Consider the following 27743-nt stretch of genomic DNA (forward strand, 5'->3'; position numbering starts at 1 on the left):
GGGATTTCAAAAAAGTTAATAAAAAACCCATATAATAGTAGATATTTGTTCAACATTATAAGCTGTAAATTTAGGCTTTTAAATTGGAATGTAAAAATTTTAGAATGGTAAGCTGCATGTCTTTACTATTTAACTTCTCGGGTTATAATTGCAGATTCAATGTAAAATCCGTAAATATTCCATATCTCCGTTTATGAAAAGCTCGTAACATATTTATTTGAACTTCTTACCTAACTACATTTATGAATATGATATTATATTTGGGAATTCCCCAAAATTATTGAAGTTAGATTTAAGCCAGGGCTACAGAGAGCGCATATTATCTATTACGATTAATATCGGCTAGGAGAAGTATGACCGGGTGCATGTTTGGTATTTTTGAGCCACCTGCAAACGGTTCTCTAACGCCAACGCACGTGTTTTGAACTCGATTTCAATAATTCTGCAATTGCCCTCAGTGAAGCAACAAGCGGAGAGGTTGCATTTTGAAGCACGTTTATCCAGTAAAAGTATACAATATACAAGCCAATATGGTAAGTGGATCTGCGGCTGCCGATGAGAAATGTAAATAACAATAAATTTCCCGATCTTTGCAGACTGAGGAAGTGAATCCCAAGGCATTCCCATTGGCCGATGCCCAGCTTACGGCTAAGATTATGAATTTGCTGCAGCAGGCATTGAACTACAATCAACTGCGCAAGGGAGCCAACGAGGCCACCAAGACCCTCAACCGTGGACTGGCCGATATTGTGGTGCTGGCCGGAGATGCGGAGCCCATCGAGATTCTTCTCCATTTGCCGCTCCTCTGCGAGGACAAGAACGTGCCCTACGTCTTCGTGCGTTCCAAGCAGGCCTTGGGTCGTGCCTGCGGAGTTTCCCGGCCAATTGTCGCCTGCTCGGTGACCACCAACGAGGGCAGCCAGCTTAAGTCGCAGATCACCTCCATTCAACAGGAGATCGAGCGACTCCTAGTCTAGTAACTCTTTAGACTTAAGTGAACATTCGTACAAAGTGGTAATTTCAAATTGAAATTTTGAATAAACATGTGTATTTTTTAATGCATTTTGGGCTTTTAATTTTATTTTCGGACGCACATGGTCGGTTTGATGTGACCGTTTTATCGCCACCGGATACTAATACAAAAAATACCGGAAAATATAGTGCCAAGTAGTCAGCTGGATCAGCCGGCCGTGCTGGCAAAAAACTAGCTAGTTTTGTATAAGCTTTTTCATATAGTAAAATATTAAATCAGACCAAATTCCAATACCTACAATTATATTATAAAATATTCGTTATCAACTATAAATTATCTCATCATAGCTAATGAACTTAGTGGATGAAAAACCTGAAAAGTAGCTGATGCAAACCACTTTAGAGAAAGCCCATATGGGCGTAAAAAAGCTAGTCGCACAGCACTGTTCGCCCCTGGTGAATGCCACTTGGCCGCCGATTCCACTGACCACAACCATCGCCACACCATCCTGCCGATCCGATCAGCCGTGTGAACTTAGCAACTGCGTGGACCCAATGACAACGATGCACCGCCGCCTTTGTGAACGGAGGGAATCACTGGAATTTGGATGCAAGTGACAAGCGGCGAGCGGAATCAAAGCACTCGGTATTGAGGCAGTGCCTGCCAACGAAACGAAAACCAAATCCTGACCAGCAACGCGACGGCATGAAGCTGCTGGGCAAATACGTGGACAAGGGCATGCAGGGGTGAGTGAGTCCCAACGAATAATAATAATAATAATAATAATAACTTACGAAATGAATTTAGAAATGTAACCCTGATGCCCGAGGAGTCCGAGGACATGTGGCATGCGTACAATTTGATTGCGGAAGGCGACAGCGTGCGCAGCACCACCATTCGCAAGGTGCAGAATGAAACGGCCACTGGCTCCTCCACCAGCAACCGGGTGCGCACCACCCTAACCATTGCGGTGGAGACCATAGATTTTGATACGCAGGCTTGTGTGCTCCGACTGAAGGGCAGAAACATCGAGGAGAACCAGTACGTCAAGATGGGCGCCTATCACACCCTCGACCTGGAGCTGAACCGCAAGTTCGAGTTGCGCAAGCCGGAGTGGGACACCATTGCCCTGGAGCGCATCGAAATGGCCTGCGATCCCACACAGTCGGCGGATGTGGCTGCTGTGGTGATGCAGGAGGGATTGGCACACGTCTGCCTGATCACCGCCAGCATGACATTAGTGCGCAGCAAAATTGAGGTCTCCATACCGCGCAAACGCAAGGGCAGTGTCCAGCAGCACGAGAAGGGACTGGCCAAGTTCTACGAGCAGGTAATGCAGAGCATCCTGCGGCACGTCAACTTCGATGTGGTCAAGTGTGTGTTGATTGCTTCGCCGGGATTCGTGCGCGATCAGTTCTACGACTACATGTTCCAGCAGGCGGTCAAGATGGATTACAAGCTGCTGCTGGACAACAAGAGCAAGTTCATGCTGGTGCACGCCTCCTCGGGATTTAAGCACTCTTTGAAGGGTGAGCCATTTAAACTTGTAATGTGATCTTGCAATGACATTGCCCAATTTGTATCTACAGAGGTTCTTCAGGATCCCGCCGTGCTGGCCAAGATGTCTGACACCAAGGCAGCTGGCGAGGTCAAGGCCCTGGAGCAATTCTACATGATGCTGCAATGCGAGCCCGCCAAGGCCTTCTATGGCAAGAAACACGTCCTGCAAGCCGCCGAGTCGCAGGCCATCGAAACGCTGCTCATCTCGGACAACCTCTTCAGGTGAGTTCCACTTGGTTGCGCCGAGATATTGTATGTATATATATGTATATTGAAGTAACTCCCAGCTGGGCACACATTAAGTCCAATCAAGCGGAGAGATCAAGAGCACGATCGCGAGTAGAAACCTTCAACTTGGCAAAATTAAGCGAGAGTGCGATGGCAATTTGGTGTGCTTATGTCGCCATATGGAACGCATACACATGTGTCACCAGACTGCTTTGGGTGCCGGAAAGAATACAAATATTGGGGCAATTCAGAAAATCTGAAGAAGAGCAATCAATTTCATTACTGTATCGATTGTGCCTTAATTGGTTTGCTATGCTGGCGACTGTGGTTTTCAATTTGTTTCTGTTTGGATGTGTAGAATTCAGCTGAGAACGCTGTTGTTTATCTTTATTAAGTATTTATTTGTACATTCTATGTAACTATTTAAGATATTTTGATGTTCTACTAGTGATCTTTATTTTAACTTGCTATCTTATCTTATGCAAATATTTAAGCCTCGCATTCTAGATAATTTCACTCGTATGGTTTAGCAGATGAAGATAACTCCTAACAACGCAGAATCTACACCAGTAATAGATTCCATTATCCACTTTGGGTTACCATTACCATTAGAAGATCGCGGATTCTTCCGCTGCGAGTACAGATCTGCTCCAATCGCACGCGTTTAGCCATTTAAAGAAAGCACGTTCGAGCATTAATTTGTTGGCCCCATGGCGACGTGCTCATGATCAAGGTTGCCCCAATGTCTCCTCACCATTTTTGGCTGCCAGCCTGTTTAGTTCTGTTCTGTTCTGTTCTATTCACTACTCTTCTCCGCGATTTGTTTACACTTTAATGGGCCGATGAAATTCCATTTGAATGTGCTTTTGTATGCTAACTGCGTGGCTGGCAATTAAACGAGAATTAAGTGTTATAGCTTTTCCTTTACTTAACATTTAATGTGCTTAATGATCTAGGCAAAAGGTGTTTTATTTTAGCACTTTTAGTCAGTCCGCTTAGGTTGCTTCCCCCATAGATATTCTTCCTCCTCCTTCTAATCTCAGAAATTGTTTAAATCGCAGGTCGCCGCTATCGTCGTCGTCGTCGTCGTTGTGGCTCTGGACTCGTCTTTATCTCGACATTTTTGATTGCTGCTGATAGTTTGGCCATCGTGCAAATAGAAACAAGATGGGGAAATGTTATGAAATGCTTTGTTTAAGTTTTCCATTTGCCTTACCGCTTTCGCTGCTGTTCATTCCACTGATTCTTCCGCAGTTTCTGCTGGTACACGGGATCCTCTTCGAAATCTTCTCGGCTCCTCATCGTCAACCGCTTGAAACAATCGTCCAGGGTCTCCCTCAGTGGGAGCAGACGATGAGGTGATGGCGGGGAACTGGGCATCTTTCTGTAGTCCAGCTTCTTGAGGGACTCGCACGTGGTCGAATCCGACCACTGGTGGATGGGATGGCCCAGTTCGGAGATGGTGTAGTCGGGCTGTCTGGTGAGCATCTTGGATCTGCTTGATTTGATCGCTTTAATTCGACGGTGTTAAGTGGCCGGCACTTAAATAGGAACTGGAGTGAAAAGATATGTGCGTTGAGTACAGTCAAGTGGAGTTGAGGTTTGGGCAGAAACTTAAAAATCCATATACAGTAGAATCCGGTTATGTCGACTTTCAAGGGATATAGTTTTATGATTGACATGTTCGTAATATGTTTTAACATAAAACAAATTTATTTTATTAATCAAACAAAAAATTTAATCAATTTACTTTTCATTAGAAAAAGTAGAAAACCCTAGAAATATGGCGAAAACGCCGATTGAAAATAAGTACATATACATATTTTAAAAAATAAGTCACAGAAATGTGATCAAATTCCTCACATCACTTATACATATTTTAAATTAAAGTCACGTAAATGTATTTATTCCGAAATCATATTCTCAAAATATGAGCATATTTATTTAAGTCACATACAATGAAATCATGCAGTTCAAATTTTGTGACTATTACAAGTTGGAATTTTGCGCGCTACAACAAAGGTATTATCAGCAAATGATTGTGCAAAGTATGTAGAGCATTTTTATGAATGCCATTTTTTAGCCATTGCTAATAAGGCTATTTAAACAAAGTTTAGCTTTCTCCGTGTATTTTTTGGCCAGCCTGGCAAACTGAGACTTTGATTCGTCCCTCACCCATTTAATCCATATCCGTAAATATATTCGCATATATTCATGGACGAATTCCAAGCTGAATTTGCGTGCTCTGTTTGGGGTCTTATTTTCTAGAGCTGTTTTCGCCAGACGAGTTTCGATTAGCAAATGACGCGGACTGAACTAAACTCTGATGTAAATAAGCCGGGTACTATATAAGCTTTATAACCATGTGGAAATGAGTCCCTCAGTGAGCCAATTCTTGTGCTAATTATTAGAACTCGTTGTGGGCGAAAGATTGCGATTGAGGGAGCGGGAGAACAGCCATAAACAAGAAAATAAAGAATTTTAATTTATTTAATCACTCCGTTTATGGATCACTTGGCGGGCAACTTTTGAAGCGGACACTCTCGCTTCTGGGACTCCCCCTCCCTCAGTTCTCAATGAATTCCACATGGCATGCAACATGATCCACTTCTGGCTAACTTATCAAGTTCTTTTGCTGCTCGACTGCACTTAGCATTTGCCTCACCCTCCTTCCCTCCAACCAATTCTGCCTGCCATCTAGTGATTTTCTTTTTTCCGTACACACATATATTATTCATGTGTCCAACCAGTTTTTCTAGTCCCTCTTTGTTTTGCCTTGCAACATGTCTTGTGCATCAAAAACGTGCCCCCTTTAAGCGATTATTGTTGAATTTTTTGTCGCAGCTGGCCACGCTTGTAAATATTGTCTCGCAAGCCAATTGTTTATATATTTTGTATATATATTTGCATTGTGAAATAACGTAAAAGCCAATGAAGGAGAGAGCGGAAAAGTTTAAGGCTGTTTCCATTGAGACTGAAGTGAAAGGGCTTGTCTGAATGAGCGATATTGATACCTAAATGAATGATACCTCCATGAATCACTTTTAGTGGATCTTTGCTGTAAGGCTGCTTGGGTTGGGTTTTGTTTGGTCAACTGAGGGGGTAAGCAATGACTTGGCTGTTTTTGCAATGATCAAACCCATCCATGTTATAAAATCAAGGCGTTGCCTTAAAGGTTATTCTCATATGATCTCACAAAACCTTCCCCGTTTCATTTAAGTCTTGAAAGGAAGTGGACATTCGACTTCTTCAATAAGCTTAGAGCAGTACAAGGTTTGTAGATACATTGTTGTGTTGTCAAGTTCAGATAGTGCCGCCTTTGCTCGCACACTTAATTAGACATTTTTTCTGATATCTGGTGGTGCCCATGGCCCCACTTTCCCCGCCACCATCTTTCATTCGTATTTTTCCTTCAAGCGCTCTCTCTTTTGGCTGACAATTCACGGCTGTGCGCGAGGTTGGGTGCACGCTAATTCCATTATAACAATTGATTCCATTGTGCAATCGTTGTCACGCAGCAGCAGCAGACAGCAGCAGCAATTGCAGCTACATCAGCAACATGAGTAGCGGCTAAAATTGCAGGTACATCGGCAGCAGCATCAACACAATGGCTCGCAGTTCATCGCGGATTGCGGTTAACGGATGAGCGAAAAAGTATCTGAACACAGGTAGCAGATACGTTTGTATCTGCATTGCCTGCTGCTGAGTCAGCGGGGCTAAAACGTTGAACTAAACTGTCGGCGGGACTTAAAATGGTTGAGGGCTTTTCGAGATTTCATCTGCACTAAGCAGTACTTTTGTTATAAATATTATCCACTCTTTGCAACTTTCACTCTGCGAGATTCAAACACACCTTTGTATCTTCTTATGCGTCGGTTTTGTGCACTTTTCTTTTGCGGTTTTGATGGCGCTGTTATTTGTTTTTTTTTAGCGGGGGTCTTAGCACCAATTTTTCTTTTCGCGTGGCAATCTTCTCCGGTTCGTTTCGGTTTTCCGTCCCTCGAATCGCTCGACGTTCCCCGCAAGAAAGCCGCTTTGCAACTAATTCTTCGCTGCGAAGACAGCCGCTCTCTTCTCAGCCACACGTGCTGTGGATCGCATTCGGAATACCCTCCACACTCCACATGGGGCTTACTTGCCCTGTATAGGATCTATAGCACTCTCTCTCTCTCTCTGTGGTGGCAAATTGAAAGCGGTTTGTTGTCGTCAATAAAAATGTTAATTGAAATTTCATTTAATTTTTTGTCTGGTTTTCTTTCGAATTTCGCCCGCTTCTTATTCTTACTTTTTTACCTGCACAAATCTCGATTGTGATGGGGTTTTTGAACTGCACTTAGCTTTTATGGCAGTCGCACTTTCATTGCTCGTCTAGTGACTTCAAGCTCTCTGAGAATGGGAATCTTTAATATCCAAGTATAAATGTGTGATGACCCCCATTGGTGGGGTGAGCGACGAGGTGAACCCACTATTTCCAGTTAAACTTGACACCTTGTTCGATGCGGATTATGCCCATCACGTGCCATGATCCAGCACTTTGCTGTGCGCCATTTAAACTGTGGAATGCGAAAGTGCAATAGATACGGGCACCTACATCCGTAAATGGGTGAAAAATGGGCATATTAATGAATAGAATCGATTGTCAAGCGAGTTGTATATGATATTTATATAGGTTTCAATAACATTTGTTCGTTTTACAGGTGCCAAGACGTTGCTCTAAGGAAGGAATATGTCAATCTGGTTGAATCCGTTCGCGATGCTGGGGGAGAAGTCAAAATCTTTTCGAGCATGCACATCTCAGGAGAACGTAAGTATCAATAGCATTTAATGCTAAGTAGAGAAACTATATATTTAAGCCTTTGAACATTCCGATCTAGTGAGTTATTATACTAAGCGAAACTTCTTTACACAATCAATTATTTTCACTTACATAAGATTGCGTACATATGCTTCTTTTAATAGTACAACTTGGTTTACTAGCAACCTTGTAACCTTGTGTCGATTCGAAACCACTTAAGAACTTCTTCATCTGGTCCATGAAAAAGAACCTAACAATGACTCATGAAGCGAGAAGGAACTTCGCTTTCAGACCGAGAATAGATCATCTCCAGTAGAAACATCTTTGCATCACACTTGTGCCACCTTTGGCCATTTCTATGCTCCATTTGGATGGAATATTTATGCGCAGGCAGCCTTCCCCCGTCTAATGACCTCGTTAAAGATGCTATTTTTAAGTTCTGCGATGCAATATTGAATACATGCATATGCGTGCATATGTGAATTTCTTGGAGGGGTCTCCCACATTACAAAGTCCACTGCGAGATGAGCAACAGCAAACAGCACTATTGAATGGCTGCCAAGTAGTTTTCGCTTGATCATTCGCACAGGAACTTTCGTTTTCATTTTCGTATGCAATTAAGTATTAATTTATATTGCACCTCTCATATTGGACATATTTTCGGGGTGTGAAGTGCTTAAATGCTTTAAATAGCCATTGGCAGGTGACTCACGAGATGAGATTCCTTCCACGAGTTTCTTTTTTCAATTGTCTGACTTTGCGACTTGGCAAGAGTTTCGTTTTCGACTCGAAAATGGGTCGTTGGGGTTCCGAAATAGATCCCCCATGCCTTGTATCTTTTTCAACAAATGAGTTGTAACGATCCCCATCGTATTTTTTGCGCCTTTCTTCGCTGAGTACTGCCCATTCTTATCACTTCACAAGTATTTATTCCGCATTTCCACTCAGCTGAGCACTTTAATCTGCTTTAAGTTACATCAGTATATAAACATTGAAGCTACTTGTGTAAACACAACCAAATTTACCAGATAAAGGCGCCTGGTACTTGAGAACACTAATTATACACGTATATCCTCTGATACATAACCTGCATTAATCCCGCGCTAATTGGACAAACCCATGAATATGTAATGCTCACTCTGGCCGTGTTGCATGTGAAGTTCACTGGGTGAGTCACGGCCTAGAATAACCGGTGGGCCTTGAAATTGGACAGTAGGAACGCCCACGACCTGGGGAAAAAAGTGAAAAACCTGCCTTGGCTGCTGCAGTTCTGAGCCACTGAGATTTCTTGCATCTAGTATTGATGGTTTTGACTTGATATTCAGGTTTCAAGCATGCAGATTACACAAATTAGCCGCAGTAACCAACTTTAGCCAAGTCCACATAATAACCCCAATCGTTTGTCCCCAGAACTTGCTCAACTGACTGGAATTGCGGCTCTCCTGCGCTTCCCGATGCCCGAACTGGAGGACAGCGATGATGATGATGACGAGGATGGAGCGGCGGGCGGAGCGGATAGCGATAGCGACTAGGATCACAAATAGGATACAATTTTGATAGAAGCTTCATGGAATCTTGGCATTTGATAACGGATCTATTTGACTTAGGAACTCAACTTTAGCGATCGATATACAAGTAGACTAATAGCAACCACGACAGACTTGGACGTCAGGGCATATACAATATACATAGTGCTAATTCAATACGATATACACACAAATATCCTCCTAAGTTTGCACCCGTGGCTGGGCCCAGAAATTCTTAGTCAGAGTTCTAACATTTTTGGGGACAAAAGAAAGCCACTTAAAAATGTGGCCACAATATTGATAGCCTTCATTTATTGCTTTATTTAACCTCCAAACAAAATTGAGTTGCTGTCAACTATTTTGTGCAAACTAAAGGCCTTTTCTGAGCACTTAAATTTATTGTTCATTAATTTGTAAAATGCAAAACGGAGTTTACAAAGCTATTACAATCGTAATATATTTCATATAGTTATTTATCCAGTTTCGTTGTTTGAAAAAGGATTTTATGCATCATCGAAAACGCTCTTAATGTTGCTTAACTTTATAAGATTTGTAATTATCATTTTATGCTGTAAACATAACTTTTTGTTAAACCCTACTAGTTGATACAAGCTGTAATTAATTACCCTGCTGTAAAATATATAATCTATGAACAAATTGTACAATAAATCAAATTCAAGAATTCACCCATATGAACTTACCATTTGTATTGATTTTTTCTGTTCATACAATTTCTTCCATTCTTCAAATACAAAATAAAATATAAACATAATTTGGTTTCATTTACATTTTCATTGTTTATTGTTTTAACCTAAATCAAGACACAGATCCCCCCGAGCAGATATCTAGTTCGCTCACTTGCCCAGCTTGGAAGCCTTGGCAGCTGCGGCCGCCGCTTCCTTGCGCGCCTCCCGCTTGGCCGTCTTCCGGGCCTCCTTCTCGTTGGCCTCGTGGGTTCGTCGCTTCTTGCGCAGCAGCCACTCCTCCTTTTCCTTGGTCTGCTTCTCGCGGATGAGTTTCCGGAAGAGATTGCGGTGACGGGGCTTCACCATACGCGCTTGCAGGCGATGCTCGTCGACCTCGGCCTTGTGCAACTGCCGCTTGTTGACCTTGTGCACCTTGGCCGACTGCACGGACATCTTTTGCTTCTCCTCCTGGAGGCGCTTGGTCTTCTCGTCGAGCTCTTCCTCCTCCTCTTCATCGTCGTCTTCGTCATCATCCTCTGGATCTTCTTCGTCTTCGTTGACACCATCGGGTCCGCCGTACTTCTTGTACTCGGCCGTTTCCTGCTGGTAGGCAAGCTGCAGTTGCGCATCGAGCAGCTCCTGGTCCACAGCCTCTTCTTCCTCTTTCTCCGCTTCATCTTCGGAGTCGTCATCGCTTTGGGCTGCAAACACAAGGAGTGTTAAATGGCTGTCCATAATTATAGTTAAAGGATCCCTAACTTACCATGTGTTTCGATCAGGGAGGGATCCAGCAGGGCCTTCTCTTCGGGCGGTATGTACGAGTCCCTCTTGGAGTCCACGAATGGCGAAAGGTGTGGTGGCAGTGTCTCGCCAATGAAGTACTTGTTGGTGGGCAGCAGCTGGCGCTGATTGACGCAGTCGAAGACCCACTGTGGCTGGATATAGTCACGCGAGATGTATTGCGTGGAAATGCTGGGCCTGTCGACGATCTGGTGGGTGATAGTCTCATCGGCCTCGTCATACGTTGAGCCAGCGAAGATTGATGAGTCCCAGGACACCTTGCCGCCAAAGGAGCGGATGAGAATGACCAAGGGCTCGCGCGGAACTTCGCGGTTGATGAAGAACTTCAAGCCCTTGAATAGGGTGCGTAGACGGCTCACTTCCTGGGCCTCCTGCTTCATCTTGATGATGCGCTTTGAGTCACCGTCCTGCTCCAATAGCTCCATGTCGATGTCCAGCTCCTCCTCGTCCTCCTGCACCTTGTCAGTGCGCAGCAGCTCAAAGTTCAACGCTGCAATGCGGTCAGATACAAAGCTGGCCTCGTCCTTCAGGGATTCCTCGCTGTCCTGAAGCACGCTGCTTGGGAATTGTGGTGGATAGGCCAGATTCAGGCCATGGAATAGCCGGAAGTTGGTGAAGCCGAGCATAATTGTATAGAACTCGACAAAGATGGACATCACCTTGAAGTCAACCTCCTGGCGAGACTGTGGCTTGAACGGATAGTAGTGCGGCACAATCCAAGTGACCTTCTGGCCCTTGATCTCCGCCTGGAAGTAGTAGCCCTTGATGGAGATGAACACCTTGCGCAGCGACTTGGACGCGATCACGTAGTGCAGGAACTCGATAGTTAGCCGGCGGCACAGGTTCGACTGCTCCCTGGGAATCAAGTGCAGCGAGGGAAAGGTGCTGAACAGAAAGAGCAGAGTCAGACAATCATCCAGATCCTTCAGGGCATCGATGAAGGTGGGATAGCGTTCCTTGACAATGTGATCGAGCTTGATTTCGGGAAACAGGGCCAATCGACGCTTTAGGTTGCGGAAATCCTTGATGGCGCGATCGCGATTGCTCTTCTTGGCAAAGATCTGTGAAACATTTCGGATGAGCAACGATTGTGTGGAATATATATGGTACCTGTATCTAACATACCTTGTAGTCACGCAGCGTCCACACAATCGACTCGTGCAGCAGGAAGCGGATGTCCTTGGTGTGATAAAGGACCTTGATCTCCGAAGATCCCTTTTGAGCTCTACGCCTATGTTTCGGTTCCCGGGGATAGACGCCCTTCAGGATGCACAGCCTCCGGAAATCGTTCAGAGAGAGCTGCAGTTTCCTGAGCGCAGCCCGGCGGCTAATGTACTGCGTAGCCTCGCCGGATTCGTACTAATAAATGATTAAAAACATTAATTTCCATATGATTTCGTGCGAGTCTCAAAACACATAACCTTAAAGGCGGCAAAAAGTGCGCCGAAACCAATGAAAACCTACCTTCTTGGGTCGTCTCATTCTGCCGGTGTATGAAAATGCACTTTTTGTCAAGCTAAATCTGCTCTAAACAGATTTATTTAAAGGAAAACACGCTGTTGACCAAAACACACGTTTTTTGTGTTGTTGGTTCAGCGTGGAAAGGAAGTGTGGCCGCTTTGAATTCAAAACACCAGGTGGTCTTGAAAATAATACCGAATTCGAGCGAAGGTGTGCAACTTAGCTGCAAATGGTAGATAACTTTGCTAAGGGAGAACAGTGCATGTAAGAAATCGATATATTAAACGCTGAAGTGAGCAATTACAATTTCGATATATCGATATGTAACGGCTATTATGATTTAAATTAAAATTGAAGCATTTCAACAAAACTTTATTTAATAACATTTAAATTAAATTTAAATGAACATAAGACGCATTTAAGAAAGTCACACGCATGCTGCCATTGGATAACTCATTTTATTGAATCTGTTTTTATTGTTTTTTATAGGTATTGTATTGAGAAAATAACATACAGTCTAAGTTTGTTGTATTATATAATATTCGTTATATATTAGTTAGTTTGAACATTAACTTCGTTTTTGGTTTTCGCCACGTGCTTACTGCAGTCGCATTTCGTTTCGTTATGCTGTCTTGCTTGATAACAAAAGTTTATTAAACGGCCCTTTCTCGTTTGCTGCGGCTCTTCTACAACTCTGCGTTTTTGAACATTCGTGTCCTTGTGTCGTGTTCTTGAGTGTCTGCTTGAGTAATTCTTCTGAGCTTTCAAAGCCTTGTTAACGGTTCGATGTAAATGTATCTGTATCTGCATTTGCATCTGCATCTGCATTTGCATCTGCATCTTGCATGCTGCATCTGAGTGTGGTTTGTTGTATATTTCACCTAAATAACTAGTTAACATTTCGGTTTATTCGCTATAGCTTCGTTTTGATTTACATAAGGTTTTTTGGGGCTCTCACCCCGCTCTACTCTGCGCCTTTCTCCAGCTGACGATCCTTAAAATGCTTTATATAACTTCATATACGTTTGCTTTATATATATCTTGAGTGCCAGCCATATATGTTTGCATGTATCGTTAGAAATTGACTATATATTTGATTTGCCTTCACTCCATGCTTGATGTAAATTTTGATGATCTCCATTAACTGATGGGTATACTGGTATACTGGTGAATTTGGTTCGGTTGTTGGAGTAAGGGAATCGAATGACTGCGTGTTTCTGGGTGTGTTTTGTATAAAATCTAAATGTCGTTAACTAGACGTACTTGTATAAAGTAAATAACTCGATGTATTACACCGTACATACATACGTACATACATAAGTATTTATCGTACGAGCTCTCTGTCTCTTCGTCACAGAGATAAAGTGAGTTCAGCATGGTATTGGAATCTTTGGGAGCGGGGTATCTACTTCTTTGATGAGTAAGTAGTGGGTTTCAATTATATTTTTAGACTGCATCAACTGAATATCTGAACTGACTTTAGCTCTCGTATTTTATGTTTTCCTTTCATGGTTTATTGTATTATTCATATAAATCATTTGTACAATCTTATGTGCTAGAAGCGTATCAGTTGTTAAAATTAATGTCTGTTATTATAATACTCTCATTGTTCGCTATTTAAATTACACACCCGTCTGCACTAATTACATGCCAGTATCGATCGATCGGTCCGCTTGTTTTTGTTCCGAAAAAATACACATTTGCAATTGTAAGGTAAAATTCAAAATTACAACGATCGAAACGCAACAACGGAAAATATACGTATTTTGGTGGGTAATGATAATTGTTATTACACACGACGGCTCTATATATTATATATGTTCACGCACTATATCTGGTGACATCCGATGTCGGTCGGCTGATCGCTGGCATTACAAATAATAAACGCATCCGGTTTATACAGTTATAAATTTGAAAACGCTATAAAATCTTTAAATTAGTCTACCAATATGTTAACTATTACTTTTTACTGGATTCATATATTCATTCATATTTGCTTCATGCTTGCATTTTCGTTTAATCATTTATTGGTAATCGTTTGGTTTTCGCATATCGAACGAAAAATTCAAATCGAAATCAAATCGAAGCCGCTGAAAAGTTATTGTTTTCTGTGATTCTCTGCCTAAACAACGGACGCAACTTGAAACGGTCTCTAAATATTGTATAATTGAATATAAGTATTGCATACATTGCACTTCACGTGTTCTATTTGTATTCGTAATCGTATTAAGTATTAAAAAAAGTAATCCACTTGGGCTGTGTGATCGCACAAACACGCTATATTCTATGTATTTGCTATATGGTATAAGGTATATGGTATATGGTATATGTGGTATATGGTACATATACTGTGTACTGGTTTATAAAAGTTAATAAATATCCGTGTGTCCCATATACGGTTTAGGTCTAGTTCGTAGATTATTTAAAGCTGAAATCAATGATTATGTGCTCGTTCGTTTATTATTCCCGTAGACGTTATGTGGTATATGTATGGTACGAGTATATCGCTATTTCTGATCAAGACGATTGTATTTGGTGATTGACTTGAGGGCGTGATTAGTATTGGGCCAGATCAGATCTCTAGAAATGCATCCGAATGGTCTGTGCTTGTGTTTGCTAATTTTATTTGAAAACATCGAACATTGAATATCTAGTCATGCCAATTACGTTTAAAAACATAACAATCAATTGGGTATACTTACGCTTGATTTTTCTGCAAACTCAAAATTTGTTTGTGGACACAAAATTAGCAAACACAAAGTAAGTTTTTTTGTTGTTTTTTTTTTTAGGTTTACTTTTTTCACTTTAATTTCAAACAATGATTTTTATTTTCATAGTTAAATATTTCATAAAGTATATATAGCATTACTATATCTTTCGATTCGATTTGGTTTGCTCTGTTTCGTTTTATCGTTATTATTATTACCTTCCTTACGCTTCGTTTATGTTTTATGAACGCTTTTGCTAATGTTTCAACAATTTTTTTGTGTTTTCGTTTTTGTTTCACTTTTACCTTTTACTTTTACGCAATTATTCAACTTGTTAAAAATCTATAACCATAACAATTTCATATATATATCTTTATATATATATATGTTTTTGTATATATTTCCTCTTATTTACGTTGCTTTAAAGCGAGACTTCAACGCCATTCGACAATTTTGTGTGTTGTGTGCGCTTTTGTATGATGATTTCGATTTGGGATGAATGGGGGAATCGGGGATTATGTTTATTGGGTTTATTTCAAAACATACATTTGGAAGTGGGAGAAGTTTCTTGAAATTATCGTGTTTATCTTAGTTCCCTAACAATTTTCTCAATTCTGTTCGGGCTTCCTCTCGGAATATTGGCGTTTGTAGATAGAAAATCGGCGCGATATGTTTAAATGCAAGTGTGTTAGCTCAGATGTGAGTGGGTGTGTGCGTGTGTGTGTGTGTGTGTGAGGGAAATTTTCAGTACAAGTAATTGCTGGGTGTGCTTTTCGATTTTCTCGTTAGGTTCTAATAAGATGTAGTTAAGTGTGAGAGTGTTTCGATCTCAAGTATTTTACTTTTATATAATAAATATGACTTGGTTTTAAAGTTAATTTGGAAGATATTTTTTTAAAGGTTTTCTATTCGATTTAGTTGCTGCTACCCTTTGTTGTCTTTAGTTTAACATATAGCATGTATAAAAGTTTAAGTTAATTTGTTGTTTGTTCTTGGAAGTTGTCTCTGTTAAAGCCTGGCGACCAAGGCAATCTTCTCGTGAGAAGTGAGCTTGCTACATAGTTGGGATATATACGATGCTGAGACGTATATGTATATCCAGTATAGAAGGACTAAAGTCGACACTTTTGGAATTAAGAGCTACAGTGAGAAATGCTTGGAGTGGCTGAGAAGTAGGAGGCTTACGAAGTGGTTAGGAGTGGTTAAATTATATGTAGTCAACGAAACTTGGGCATCTAGGGGTAGATTTTCTTAAAAAGTAGTAACGTAGCTTTACAAACGATTGAGAGTCAAAGTACAGATACATTTTCAAAATAATACGATATAGTACGAAATGAAACATATTCAAGGTCTTAGATGACCCTTAGGAAGTCAAGTTCTCAGCCAACTTTCCGCTGGATTGGTACTGGTATACTCTTTCGCAGATGAAGGGATGCTGTGCCTTCTATGCGGAGAAGGGTGTGATGTAAGTCTCGTTCGAGTTTTATACAATGTCTCCTCCATCTCGTTCCCTGACAATCGCGTTGCTCCTGCGCTCTTCCGGTTCTCATGTTCCGCTTTTCTGCTGTGACCTTCGACCTGTCCATATCCTACATGCATATTTCATATTATCATTTATTTATATATTTATATCTGTGTGCAATCGAATGCACTGCACCCATGGGGTGTAAGAGCAGCCACTTAGTTGCGTTAATTCTGCATTTGCATCGGCACATCGCATTGTTCAGTAGATACAGCATATAATTCAGCGAATGTGAATGCATATATAATTATTTCCGATGCGTTACAACTGCCTGTGGGTCTTCATGTTCGCAATTTCGCAGTGAGATTCGCATGTCGTACATATAGGAGTATGCATATAGTGCCATTCCACTGCGGAATCCTCTAAGTTCACTGGTAATAAAAATTATTGCTTTCTGTTCTGAGTGTTCGTGTGTGTTTGTATCTGTATCTGTATCTGTGTTTGTATCTTGTATCTGTATCTGTATTTGTATTTTGTCTTGTCGCTTCCTTAACTTGACTGCGAGCCATATGCAAACGTCTGGATATCCGTTAGATACATTGCCTACTTAAGTATAGTTGCATATATATATAGTAAGTTATCTTCTGGTATATATAAAATATATATATTTATATATAAGTATGTTTATATTAAGGTGTATATATGTATGCGTTTTATGTTAAATTATTTGGGTTTCTTTTCCATTTGCATTTCAACGCTTTTGCGGCCACTTGGTTTTACGAGTTTAGGGTTTTAGTTTTAGTTTTAGTTTAGAAAAATGTTACGTACCTTCTAAATAAAGAGAGCAAGTTGATTTTGTTTTGTTTCGTTAAATATCGTCTTATATGTCGTTTATATATAAATACGTTAATATGCTCATATATATGTACTTGGGGGACTTCATTAAGCAAAAAGTATATGAAATTAGTTTCTTTTTTTTTTTGGTTTTTTTTTGTATCTTAGGCTTTTGGTTTTTGGATTTGAAGTAGTCTATAATAAATATGGCTTCAATTTAAAGATTAATTTAAACTCTGCTCCTCCTACACGCCAACATGAATCAGAATTAGAATTAGGACTAGAAACGGGATCAGAACTAGAATCATAATCATAACTAGAATTAGAATTAGAATAATAATTAGAATTTGAATTAGCATCGGACTGGAATCAGTGTAATCGATAATCATATCATAATGAACTGGTCTGGATGTATGGCAAATGCACTTAAGCAAATTGTTCAAAGCCATTCAAAGACATTCGCTTCGATTTAGCGTTGAATTCGTCGAATACAACTGTAGCTTACTTTGAGAGTTTTGTTGTTCGATTGGTTCGCTTGCTTGTTCGATAAGTACGCAAATTATCACTTAATCAATACAGGTCAATATATAGTATGCCATGTAAGTGTGCGTGTGAGTGGATATATAAGTATTATGTATAAGTCGTAAACTAGATAGAGTTTAGATAGGCTCTGGATAAAGCTTTTAGGAGAAGAAATCTTAGTAGAGCACGCAAATGAAAGGCTTCTGCTCGATCGATCGAACCGAAAGAGCTCAACACAAATTTTGGAGGCTGCTTTCCTTTATCGTATCGTATCGTATCGTATCATATCATACCGCATATAGGATATAGGTGCCTTGTGCCGAGATATTCATATACGAGTACTTGTATATTTGCTTGATACATACAACATACATCTGGTATGGTGTATGGTATCTGGTTTCTTATGCTTGTAGTTAAAACCCAAACGTTAGGTAGATAGTTAGTAAGTGGTTGGGAAGCCATTGTCGTGTTTCCTTCTCGCTAGTTTTGGTATTGGTATTAGATAGTGTCGCAGATAGATACGATAGTTGGGAGCAAAGATTCATAGAGTTTAGGATAGGATAGGGTGCTGCTTGCGTTAAAAAGCTGCGCTAAACACTTTAAAGTAAATGTCTTTTGAAAAAGAAACGCTGGCACTAACTAACTCGCATTTTGTTAACGTTAAGTATTCGATTTCGTTAATTCAGTATCGCTTTTACATGTGTGTCGGTTGTGGTGTGTGTATCTGTGAGCGATGTATCTGTATCTGTATCTGTATGTCTGTCTGTCTGTCTTTCTGTTTCTGTCGGTTTAACAATTCGATTATTTAGCTTTAGTCCACTGTTAATTAATTTGTTTATCATCCATTAATTTGCTTGTATATAATTTAGCTAATTGGGTGTGAGGCTGACGGGGCGGGGTCCTCGTCTCGTCCTCGGCGGCATCCAGATATCCTTGGCAGGTATCCTTGCTGGCTCGGTAGCTCGATGGCACGACAGCCGGGTAACTCGGTAACTGTTGCCCGCTTTTGTCTTTGCCCCTGCCCCCAATTTAAAAGGGGCACGTGATCACATCGTATTCGAACATCAGCGACACGGCGACAAAGGCAAAATACAACAGAAACATGGTGAAGCCCAACCCCTTGTTCATGCGCCAGCGGAAGCAGGCGATCGACATCACCACGAACACCAGCATCATAAACAGGATGGTTATGGAGCAGACCATGCCCACCGAGTTCACCTCGACGGGCGCCCCATAGATGATGCCGTACAGCAGCCACGGTATCGGCAGGCTGGCGGGGATGTGGGGCAATGGGAAAGGGTATCCAACATATCCGGTTAGTTTCGGTTCTATTATAGTTGTCGTTGCGAATGGCCGGATGCCTACTACTCACCCCACGGTCACGTCGAATATGTTGCTGCCCACCGAACTGGACACGGCCATGTCGCCGAATCCCTTGCGTGCCACAATCACCGAGGTAATCAAGTCCGGAATGGAGGTGCCCGCCGCCAGGAAGGTCAGACCCATGACCTATTGGTGAGGCAAGAACGGAGTAGAGGGTTAATCAGCAGAAGGTACACAATTCATACGCATTAAGCTCTCTTTTTACACTAGAATGAATCATTGTTAATGTTTTCCTATTTGTATGTCTAAAAATAAGTTCAGGGAAAATATTTTCATACTCCTCGGGAAATAAAATTGTTTACAACTGCAAATTCCGACGAGTGGTTTTTAGACAAAGAACTAAGAAGTTTTCCTTAACCAAATGGATACAAACGATGTTCTATATGGTATGTTCTTTCATTTTATAGCTTCAAAATGTTGTAGGATTTCAGGCTACTCTGGCATATTAAGTGATGATTATTTTCTTTGGGGATTGTACCTCGGGCGGAATGCGCGCCGTGTCGCCGGCCACGTTGGCCCACCAGACCATCAGGTAGGAGAAGGCCGCGATCCACACGATGGAGCCAATGAAGGTGACCGGAAAGAAGCGCTTGCCGCGCGGCGTCCGCGTGTCGGGCAGTGTGAGCCACATGGGCACCAGGAGCGGGGCCACCAGGACGTAGGTGAGCCGTTTCCGTGCCGTGTCCGGCCAGGCCATGCTCAGTGGTTCCGGCTCATCCTCGATTTCGGGCGCCTTTTGGTCAAGGCAAAAGGCAAAGTGAGAGATTGGCGATTAGCGACTTGGACCGAACTCAACTGAAGTCTGTTAGTATAAGCCGTAGTATATGGGTATATATATGTATATATATATTTATAATATTAATTATGTACGAGTAATACGGAATTTGTTGTATAAAATATATAGTAAAAAATGTGGGTGGGAGTGTAGTTGCAGTAGTGAGTGAGAGTGAGTGACCGAGTTTCACTCGGTAGTGGTGGTGGTTGATTGATTTCGACGTCGGGTTCTGAGGTGAAATGCGTTCTGAGTTATGTTTACAGATGGTCATGAGTCGGTTACGGGGTAACACAGCTTTTGTCATAGTACAAATTTTGCTCAGCTTTCGGGCTTGCAATTAGATACGAACGATGTTTGTTTGACTTAGTTTGATTAAGTTTGATTGGGTTTGATTAAGTTTGGTTTGTCTGGGCTCTTATTTCTCTGGTGGTGGCGCGCAGACAGGCGTTTAGAGCTTGCTTGGCGGTATCTACGTGGATTCGGTGTTCGGGTTCGATCAAGATACTTATACTTAGTGTGGTAGTACGAGTGTGGTAGTTCAAGGGGTGCACTTACTTTCTAGCAGGTCTACAATTATGAAACGACACGTTACGATACTGTGATACTTGTGCTCAGAGAGATGGTTAGACTTAAAACGTGCAGAGTTCTACCAGCATCGCAAGTGCAGTGGTACTACAGTGGTGCATTGGTACAGTGGACATGCTCAAGTTAGACTTGCAAGTGCAACAACACACAGACACCGTCTACAAGGTCGATCAATCGTGAACAAAAGTAGAAAGTAAAACTGATTAACAGAAGTGTCTAGTGGTCTAGTTTTCATATCACTAAGGTTAATGCTACTCGAAATATACTTGTGTCTTTTTGTGTTTTTTTTTTTTTTTGGGGTTAGTGGGTGACGATAATCAGAAGCTTTGCAAATGCAACAACTAGGTGGGAATTTAAGTGCGGTCTACACCTCACGCTCCTGGCCAGTAACCCAAGTTTCCCAGCTATTCCACAAATATTCCCAGTGTATTTAATTCTGTTTTTTGAACTGATTAATATGGGTTAGTCATTGACGACGCTGTGGTTTTTGAACCTGGCATTCTGGGCATTCATAATTAATCATCACGCCGCAAGAGGTGATTTCATTTACGATTTCTATACATAGAATGGACGGACTTATCGGTGTAGTAGCACTTGACATATAAAAAAAGGCAATAATCTTTAAATTGTGTTCTAAAGACCTATAAACCTAATTACAAATTCTGAATATGACTGTGTTAGTCCCCGGTTTTTTTAAGAGGCCACTGCCAAGGAGCTTTTGTGTTCGACTCGCGTGCAATTGTCTGATATTTTCATTGTTATTGAATAGAAAAAAAAGATTTTCGTTTACTATAAGTTTGTTGCAAAAAATAAAAGTAAAGATTGTATGCAATATATAGAAGAGCGAAGTTAGATAGATATAGAGAGAAAGATAGATAAGAGAGATCAATAAAAATTGTTTATGAAACTAACTTTGATGCTAAATTTGCGTGTCTGAATTTTGACCCTCTGCTCAATCCAGCTAGGACGTCGACCACTCAACGATGGCTTTAGTTGATTGTTCAAGATATTTTATAAATTTATATGACAAGTTTTTGGGAGAAGAGTACACATTTATAAGTATATATTGCGATTTTCAAACATAAGGTTTTTGGATCTCAGGGCCAAGTCCTTCGAATCAGATCAGTTATGGAAATAAAACTTTGATTAAAACTTAGGCTGTTGGAAAAGTAGAAGACTTTTGGGGGAGTAGACAGATAGATAGTTTGGAAGGAAGGCTGTTCACAATGTTTAGTAGAAGTGTGGGTATTCGGGGAGTTACGTAACAAACACATACGGATCGGGGAAGAGTGGAAACACAAACACAATTTGCTGGTTGTGGGTAACACTGCGTTCATTTCTTTTTTAAGGATTTTCTTTTACTTTCTTTAAGACCAGAAGCCCAACTCGGAAAATTCGGTTTAAGCGGCCTGCGAGGCCAGCCATGTTGTGTCTAATTGTGAGTCGAATTCAAATGAGGTCGCAGTAATTGAGGCGAGTCAGCACCTCAGAATTTTGTTTGTTTGCTTTGTGATCTTTGCATAAATCAAATGAAAAGAATGTAATTAATAACCGACTAGGAAGCGGGATACTCAACGGCAAGCCGAAGTCGAAACACCCTTGCAGATGGAGTTGTATTTTTAGCTTAACTGAGGTTGACCAAATTTTGGTTGTAAACGATGAAGCGGTTAATTCTGATTTTAATATTCTGTGCATCTTATCCACCGTAAGTCAAATGACAGGCAAAGGTTTCTGTTTCAGAAAAACTACTGCTTCATCGAATACAACCAACATACAGCTGAGTTTACACGGTGCATCAGCTGCATGCTAAGCATTTATTTTGCTGACTAGCCGTGTAAGCCCAGTTTTCAAACAGACTAGGATACAACTGTTCTTCGAACGGATGACGGATCTTTGCAACTCTCTGCTAGAGGCAGGGTATATGGTGCCCGCAATGAGCATCCGGAATGCAATGCTACTAAGGCTGCTGCTTTTGCTGCTTATATTGCTGATGGGGGGCCAAAGCCAAGTGCTTGCGCCTATGCATAAAAATGTTCGCGTTAACAAAATGCCAGCGATTACGATACGCGGCTTACAAGTTACGATATGCGAGCACACACGCTGTGTGGGTGGGTGTGGTGATCTTTGGTGGATTTTAGGCGCAGCTACTTTGCATTGAAATGACTGCATCGCGCATTAGTGAATTATGAATGGAAATTATAATATGCATGGCACATGGTAACGACTTTGGTTATCATCGGTTATTGTTATTTGTTGGGTATTACTGTAGATGGTTTTTATGGATGTGGTTCAACGCTAGGTACGATAAACGAAATTAGGTAAAGACACAAAGCAAATGAGTTCCAAATGGGTCATACGGTATAAGAGTATGCAAAAATTTTCACTATTCCGAATTAGCTCTTCTTAATCTGGGGCAAGACAAAACACACACAGAGATATAGATAGATAGATAGATAGTTCGATAGAGATGGATGGAGGGTGGTAAGATGGGGGCATGAAGATACTCCGAAAGAAAGGGAGATAAACATACACAAACAGAACGAAAGAAAGTTGAGAGGTGGACAGGAGGAAAGTTGAGGCGTGTGTGGTATTGTGTGTGTGTGTGTGTGTGTGCGGTAGAGAGTTGTGTGTGGTGGGGATGGGTGGGTTTGAACAGTTGTATGGATAAGAATTGAGGCACAAATCGTTGATTAGTTTAAGTAAAGTTAAGGTAAGGGCTTAAACAAAAATCCATAAAAAGTCACACATAAACGTTGCATAAACACACTGACGGATCTTTTTGGTTTTTTAATTCTTTTCGCTTTTCGGGCCTACACACTTAGGAATTTCACATTTTTAAACCGGCAAAAACAGTGGGAAACGAACAAGGGAACACATATGAAAGAACTTGGGAAAGAGTATACATCAAAACATATATTTAGGTGGGGATTAGAAAACACACCATGGTTCAGTTTAGTATCAGTTCAAACGTTGCATCAATCAGTTAACCAATCAGTTGCTCAATCAATCAATCGATTGGCAATGTTAAGGAATCATGCCAACAGCTAGAATTGGAAAATGGTGTGTATATTTTTGTAGGTCGCTTGAACTGGTCGCTAAACTCTGTCTGGACATATAGGTAAAGCTTCCAATTGAAAAAAATCCGATTTAAAAGGTGTACGATATTAAGTTTTACGATATTGACCTACGGTATTCGATAATATGCAATCTAAATGAGTTATCCGGTAAGCGATATTCGGATTTAAGGCGATTTAACTATTTTACCGCGATAGAGGTTTTAAAATCCCGTCTACTTTCCGAATTACGATATTCAGATGTCCGATTTGTAATAACTTTTCCGATTTGTTGCTTGTATGAAGAATGCAGCGCATTTTGTGTGACACAATCAATCAATCAGTTTGTAACGAAAGCACAAGGAAACCGAAAACTCAAATCAAATCAATGGTTATTCCAAAAGAAAAAGACATGCCTAAGGAAAATCATGAGCATCATTTATCATTAGCACATCGTACGGATTACAATGGGGCCACAGCGGAATTGGTCATGGGGCACTTACCGAGTCGAGGGTGGTATCGATGTTCCCATTGGGACGATCGGCGAGCGTGGTCTCCTTGAGGTTGATCTTGACGTGGTTGGCCGCCGAGGTGGTGGCACCACCGCGCTGTGGTTTGGTGGCATCCAGCAACACCTTCAGCGAGGCGATGGCGTGCAGCTGCGTCGCCTTCTCGTCCACTTTGCCTGGAACATCATCTTTGTCATTGTAATTGTGTGTGGTTTGGTTTTTTTTTTGCGGGTGTTTCGATAAATAATGCAGTGTTTTTGTTTATTGTTTGTTTGTTTGTTTGTTGGTACACAAAACACGAGTGAGGTGTTGGTGTGTATTTGGCGAGTAGCGGTGTTGTCGTTGTTGTATTTGGTTGTTGTGTGTGCGGTTACGGTATTCGGTATTCGGTATTCGATATTCGGAATTCGGTTTTCGATATTCGGTTTTTTTGTTGGCACACAACGAATTGAGTTTTGAACGCAAAATCCAAGTGTTTATTTTTATTTGATATATTTTTTTTTGGTTTGGTATTTTTTTTTATTTTTTGCGAAAAATCAAAAGAAAAAAAGAAGAAAAAGAAAGAATAAAATTGCATCGATTAAAATCAGAAATAAACGAATTAACCCAGTTACGAGTTTCATTTTCAGATTTAGTTTCTTTCTTAGATCATTTAATTTACAATCAAATTCACTCATTTAGGGGGTTGGATTGGATCGTTCATATACGCAAATATATGTCTATATGTATATTGAAAATATTTTATACAAAATGTTGATGTCAGTTGCGAGACAGCATTTGGAGGTTGCTTGAGTAAGTTATAGCTAGGGGGTATAGTCTAGTCTATAGAGTAGAGTACGGGGTATGACAGAGTAGAGCGGAAGAGAGCGGGTAGAGCAGAGAGCGGAGAGCGGACAGCAGAGGGGTTGGGTTCGTAAGCTGACTAGGACTACAACTAGGACTATGAGTAACTAGGATCTATACTAGAAAAACACTACTAATATTTACCGTGTCAGAATCTCATGGGTTTTTGGTCTAACTTTTGTCTCTGAATCAATCCGATTCGATCTATTGAGTGTGAACTTGTGTTTTGCACTAGGAGCTGATTATAGATTCAAGAATTTTATCTGGTTTTCGATGATGCATGGGGATCGGACGGGGTTTTCTGATGGATATCAATTCAATTCTTTTCAGTTCAATTCGGTTCGATTCAATTCGGTTTTTGTTGTTGTTGTTGTTGTCAATGCGGCGTGAAGTTCTCTTTTTGGAATTTACACTTTCTCAGGGGATCATCTGACTAAATGGCTACAATTGAAAGACCCCTTTTCTAGCATTTCTCTAGGTATATATACATATACATATGTGTGTATATATGTTCACGATTCCGTATGACTTAAGACTAAGCTTAGCTTACTTTTCTACAGATCGTATGTGTGTAGCGCGTTGGATGAATTTTGAGGGGACTCTTAAAAGTATCGCTATGACTATCTTTGGTTTTAATACAGACCTAGAGAAGAACATGCTCATACTGATAACTGAGCAAAAGCACGTCTATCTAGTTCGCGATGGGACTTGCGATTTTGGTTGCTCTTTACTGAACTGGTAATTAGTTAACTAAACTGGAGTGGCAGGGCCATTAGACAGATCTATCGAGATCATTGCCATCGGAGGTTGGAAAATGATGATTTCCGCCCGTCTCTGCCGGATTTCCACTGAACGCAGGCCCAAAAACACAATTCCCATGCCGCGAGCATATCGAGCCGTAAGAAACACACATGTAAACAATATATGACGAACATTCCAATGACAAAAAGCGATCCGACCTATGCAAAAACAACCTGAAACAAGCTCGACTAGTCGCACATGCAGTCGCAGCTCGTTAATAGTTTAAATAGTTTTCTATCTACTCGGTTGTGGAGTGTGGAGTGTGGATGGGTGTATAGTATTTAATATGTACTATGTACTATGTATGAGCCCCTAAGTCTAAGTCTAAGTCGAAGCCGATTTTGAGCAGCGTTGCTGCGAGCCAATTGCACTAGTTGCTAACCAATTAAAATTTCAATTACAATTACGATAATGATTACATTTAACACATACAACACTAAAAACGCATAGTTAATATATGTACAATATAAATTGTTTTGTTTTTGTCACGCGTCAAACTCAACTCAATCCAGCATTCAATGGCATAGGTACTCGCACTGAACTATGGCATATATTAAATCTGCAGTGTATCTCTGTATCTGCAGTGTAAATTTGTATCTATGTATCTGCAGTGGATTTAACAAGTAAGTATGCCATTGAACTGCGCGAACAAACTCTAGGAATTTGCAACTATAAGTTCTCTATGCTAGATATATAACGCATATGTATATATATATATATATAGATATATTGATATAAATGTAACTCCAAACTGACATTGAACAACATAAAATATTTTCGTACTTTTGGTTTCTTTTTCTTGTTTGTTTTTCTGTTTTTCTGCTTTTATTGTTTTATATTTTGGTTTTCTTGTTTGCAACAAAATGAAAAACAAAGCCGAAAGTAAGTAAGTAGCGTATTTGTGAAGCAATTGCAACTGAAGGCAAAGGAGTAAACCCTTAAGGACCAATCTAATAATCTATAACTGACATCCGCTTTAGCTGCCACCAATCTGAATCATCCAGCTAATAGCTAATTTAAATGGGGGAATTTTCGAATTGAAAACTCAGCTGTCAGTAAACAATGAGGGTATTATGCAAGTGCATTGTGCCCGACTTAATATATTCCTAACAATTTAATCGTATTAATTAGTTTAGCTCCTGCCATAAGTTAATACTATATTTGCCCATATAGTTATGTTTGAATATTTTGACTTATCTCTTGAGTTTAAGGCGAATTTGTTTTATCTGTAGCTTTAAAGACCCTGTAATAAGTTAGCACATATCTAATGGTTGAGGTAGGCCCACTTGGAGCTACACGAATTCTAACACTTGGCACCTGCGAACCTTGGCGAACACGCCCCTGAGCTGCCTCATTTCGATTCCATTCGTTTGGATTCGATTCGATTCGTTTCGTTTAGTTTTCTGTGGGCCATTGCCGTGGCAACGACACTGACGACGCCTTTCCTACATATTCATGGTATTTTCAGTAGCCACACTCGATCTGAATCAAAATATCAAAATAAATGGTGGAAAGTGGGGCCGGTTGGGGATTCGATTGGAAACTTTTCAGAACTGCAGAATCTATTCAATGGTGGGGCAGTCACAATATCGCGATGACCTTTCCTCTTCCTGCCCCACCCGAAATCAAAGGGTTAGTGCTGTCAATCGCGCCTGCTTTCCTATTTTTCCCATTCATTTTTTTTTTGCTTTTTGTTGTTTTTGGTTGTTGGTGCTAATTCTAGTCGACGGAGCGTCTGGGCCTGGCGTGCTAATTAGGTAAGTGGCTTCAAGGTCGCCATTAAAAAGTGAACCAAAGCCAACGAAAGCCAAAACCAACTTGAAAGAAAAACAAAACAAAACCGAACCGAACTGAACTGAACTGAAAGGCAACAACAAGGCAACGCAAATGAGAAATGGAAGTACGAGTGAAAATCGGAGCATAGACATAGATATAGATATAGTTACAGATATAGATACAGAAACAGAAAGAGTAATTGGATAGAGCCGCAGAAGTGGAAGGATGAGCGAAAGTTACTTCTGGCTGGCAAGGCAAACATCCAATTAGAAGGAATACTGAATTTACACAGATTTTTAGGGAAACCGAAACATAAAACTGTAAACTGAATTTGTAACAATTTTACTTTAGAACAGATATAGATAAACAGGTACAGGTACAGGTAGTAAGTATATATAGTATAGTATATAGTAAGAGTATATAGAGTAGAGTTCTGGATGTTATTGCATTTGTATTTATCTT

General features: G+C 40.7%; 5 protein-coding genes across 15 annotated transcripts in view; 2 read left to right on the forward strand and 3 right to left on the reverse strand.

The window, feature by feature from the left end:
- Positions 1-393: 393 nt before the first annotated feature.
- On the forward strand, positions 394-1062 carry LOC120449637 (NHP2-like protein 1 homolog). Its single transcript, XM_039632232.1, has 2 exons — positions 394-533; positions 597-1062. The coding sequence occupies exons 1-2, from the start codon at positions 531-533 to the stop codon at positions 975-977; spliced, it is 384 nt and encodes a 127-aa protein (XP_039488166.1). The 5' UTR covers positions 394-530; the 3' UTR covers positions 978-1062.
- Positions 1063-1336: 274 nt separating this feature from the next.
- LOC120444395 (protein pelota) lies at positions 1337-9778 on the forward strand. Its single transcript, XM_039624020.2, has 5 exons — positions 1337-1719; positions 1781-2502; positions 2563-2755; positions 7459-7565; positions 8967-9778. The coding sequence occupies exons 1-5, from the start codon at positions 1679-1681 to the stop codon at positions 9086-9088; spliced, it is 1185 nt and encodes a 394-aa protein (XP_039479954.1). The 5' UTR covers positions 1337-1678; the 3' UTR covers positions 9089-9778.
- Positions 3113-6814, reverse strand: LOC120444406. Of its 3 annotated transcripts, none has more exons than XM_039624031.1 (3): positions 6615-6814; positions 3978-4314; positions 3113-3894 (listed from the first exon to the last, which is right to left on the reverse strand). In XM_039624031.1, the coding sequence occupies exons 2-3, from the start codon at positions 4247-4249 to the stop codon at positions 3801-3803; spliced, it is 366 nt and encodes a 121-aa protein (XP_039479965.1). In that variant the 5' UTR covers positions 4250-4314; positions 6615-6814; the 3' UTR covers positions 3113-3800. The 3 variants fall into 3 exon arrangements, with proteins under 3 accessions (XP_039479965.1, XP_039479982.1, XP_039479973.1); XM_039624048.1 differs by having other exon boundaries at positions 3113-3891; positions 6615-6813; XM_039624039.1 differs by lacking the exon at positions 6615-6814 and adding an exon at positions 4937-6556.
- Positions 9779-9854: 76 nt separating the features above from the next.
- On the reverse strand, positions 9855-12191 carry LOC120444388 (pescadillo homolog). The gene is made up of 4 exons (XM_039624007.1): positions 12034-12191; positions 11695-11928; positions 10532-11630; positions 9855-10469 (listed from the first exon to the last, which is right to left on the reverse strand). Exons 1-4 carry the CDS (start codon positions 12049-12051, stop codon positions 9937-9939), a joined length of 1884 nt encoding a protein of 627 aa, XP_039479941.1. The 5' UTR covers positions 12052-12191; the 3' UTR covers positions 9855-9936.
- A 4240-nt stretch (positions 12192-16431) lies between these two features.
- The window catches only part of LOC120443801 (sodium/potassium/calcium exchanger Nckx30C), a 31917-nt gene continuing 20605 nt past the window's right edge, over positions 16432-27743 (reverse strand). For 4 of the 9 annotated variants that reach the window (XM_039623136.2, XM_039623139.2, XM_039623133.2 and 1 more), the window contains exons 5-9: positions 23856-24049; positions 21212-21286; positions 19418-19672; positions 18929-19065; positions 16432-18826 (exon numbers count right to left, since the gene is read on the reverse strand). In XM_039623136.2, coding sequence (XP_039479070.1) covers positions 18586-18826; positions 18929-19065; positions 19418-19672; positions 21212-21286; positions 23856-24049 — 902 coding nt within the window. In that variant the 3' untranslated portion in view covers positions 16432-18585. The remainder of the gene's footprint in view (positions 18827-18928; positions 19066-19417; positions 19673-21211; positions 21287-23855; positions 24050-27743) is intronic. The other 5 variants (XM_039623140.2, XM_039623137.2, XM_039623135.2 and 2 more) reach the window with 4 other exon arrangements.

The sequence above is a fragment of the Drosophila santomea genome, chromosome 2L, assembly GCF_016746245.2.
Source record: "Drosophila santomea strain STO CAGO 1482 chromosome 2L, Prin_Dsan_1.1, whole genome shotgun sequence".
Lineage (NCBI taxonomy): Eukaryota > Metazoa > Arthropoda > Insecta > Diptera > Drosophilidae > Drosophila > Drosophila santomea.

Excerpts from the sequence above, each read along its gene's own strand:
- LOC120444395 (XM_039624020.2), top strand. The coding sequence starts at position 1,679 with ATGAAGCTGCTGGGCAAATACGTGGACAAGGGCATGCAGGG. Across the intron at positions 1,720-1,780 it reads GTGGACAAGGGCATGCAGGG|AAATGTAACCCTGATGCCCG; the intron begins GTGAGTGAGTCC and ends AAATGAATTTAG. Across the intron at positions 2,503-2,562 it reads ATTTAAGCACTCTTTGAAGG|AGGTTCTTCAGGATCCCGCC; the intron begins GTGAGCCATTTA and ends TTGTATCTACAG.
- LOC120444406 (XM_039624031.1), bottom strand. The coding sequence starts at position 4,249 with ATGCTCACCAGACAGCCCGACTACACCATCTCCGAACTGGGCCATCCC. Across the intron at positions 3,895-3,977 it reads AATGAACAGCAGCGAAAGCG|CAGCAATCAAAAATGTCGAG; the intron begins GTAAGGCAAATG and ends CCAAACTATCAG.
- LOC120444388 (XM_039624007.1), bottom strand. Across the intron at positions 11,631-11,694 it reads GGACGCTGCGTGACTACAAG|ATCTTTGCCAAGAAGAGCAA; the intron begins GTATGTTAGATA and ends AATGTTTCACAG. Across the intron at positions 10,470-10,531 it reads CTCCCTGATCGAAACACATG|CCCAAAGCGATGACGACTCC; the intron begins GTAAGTTAGGGA and ends TTGTGTTTGCAG.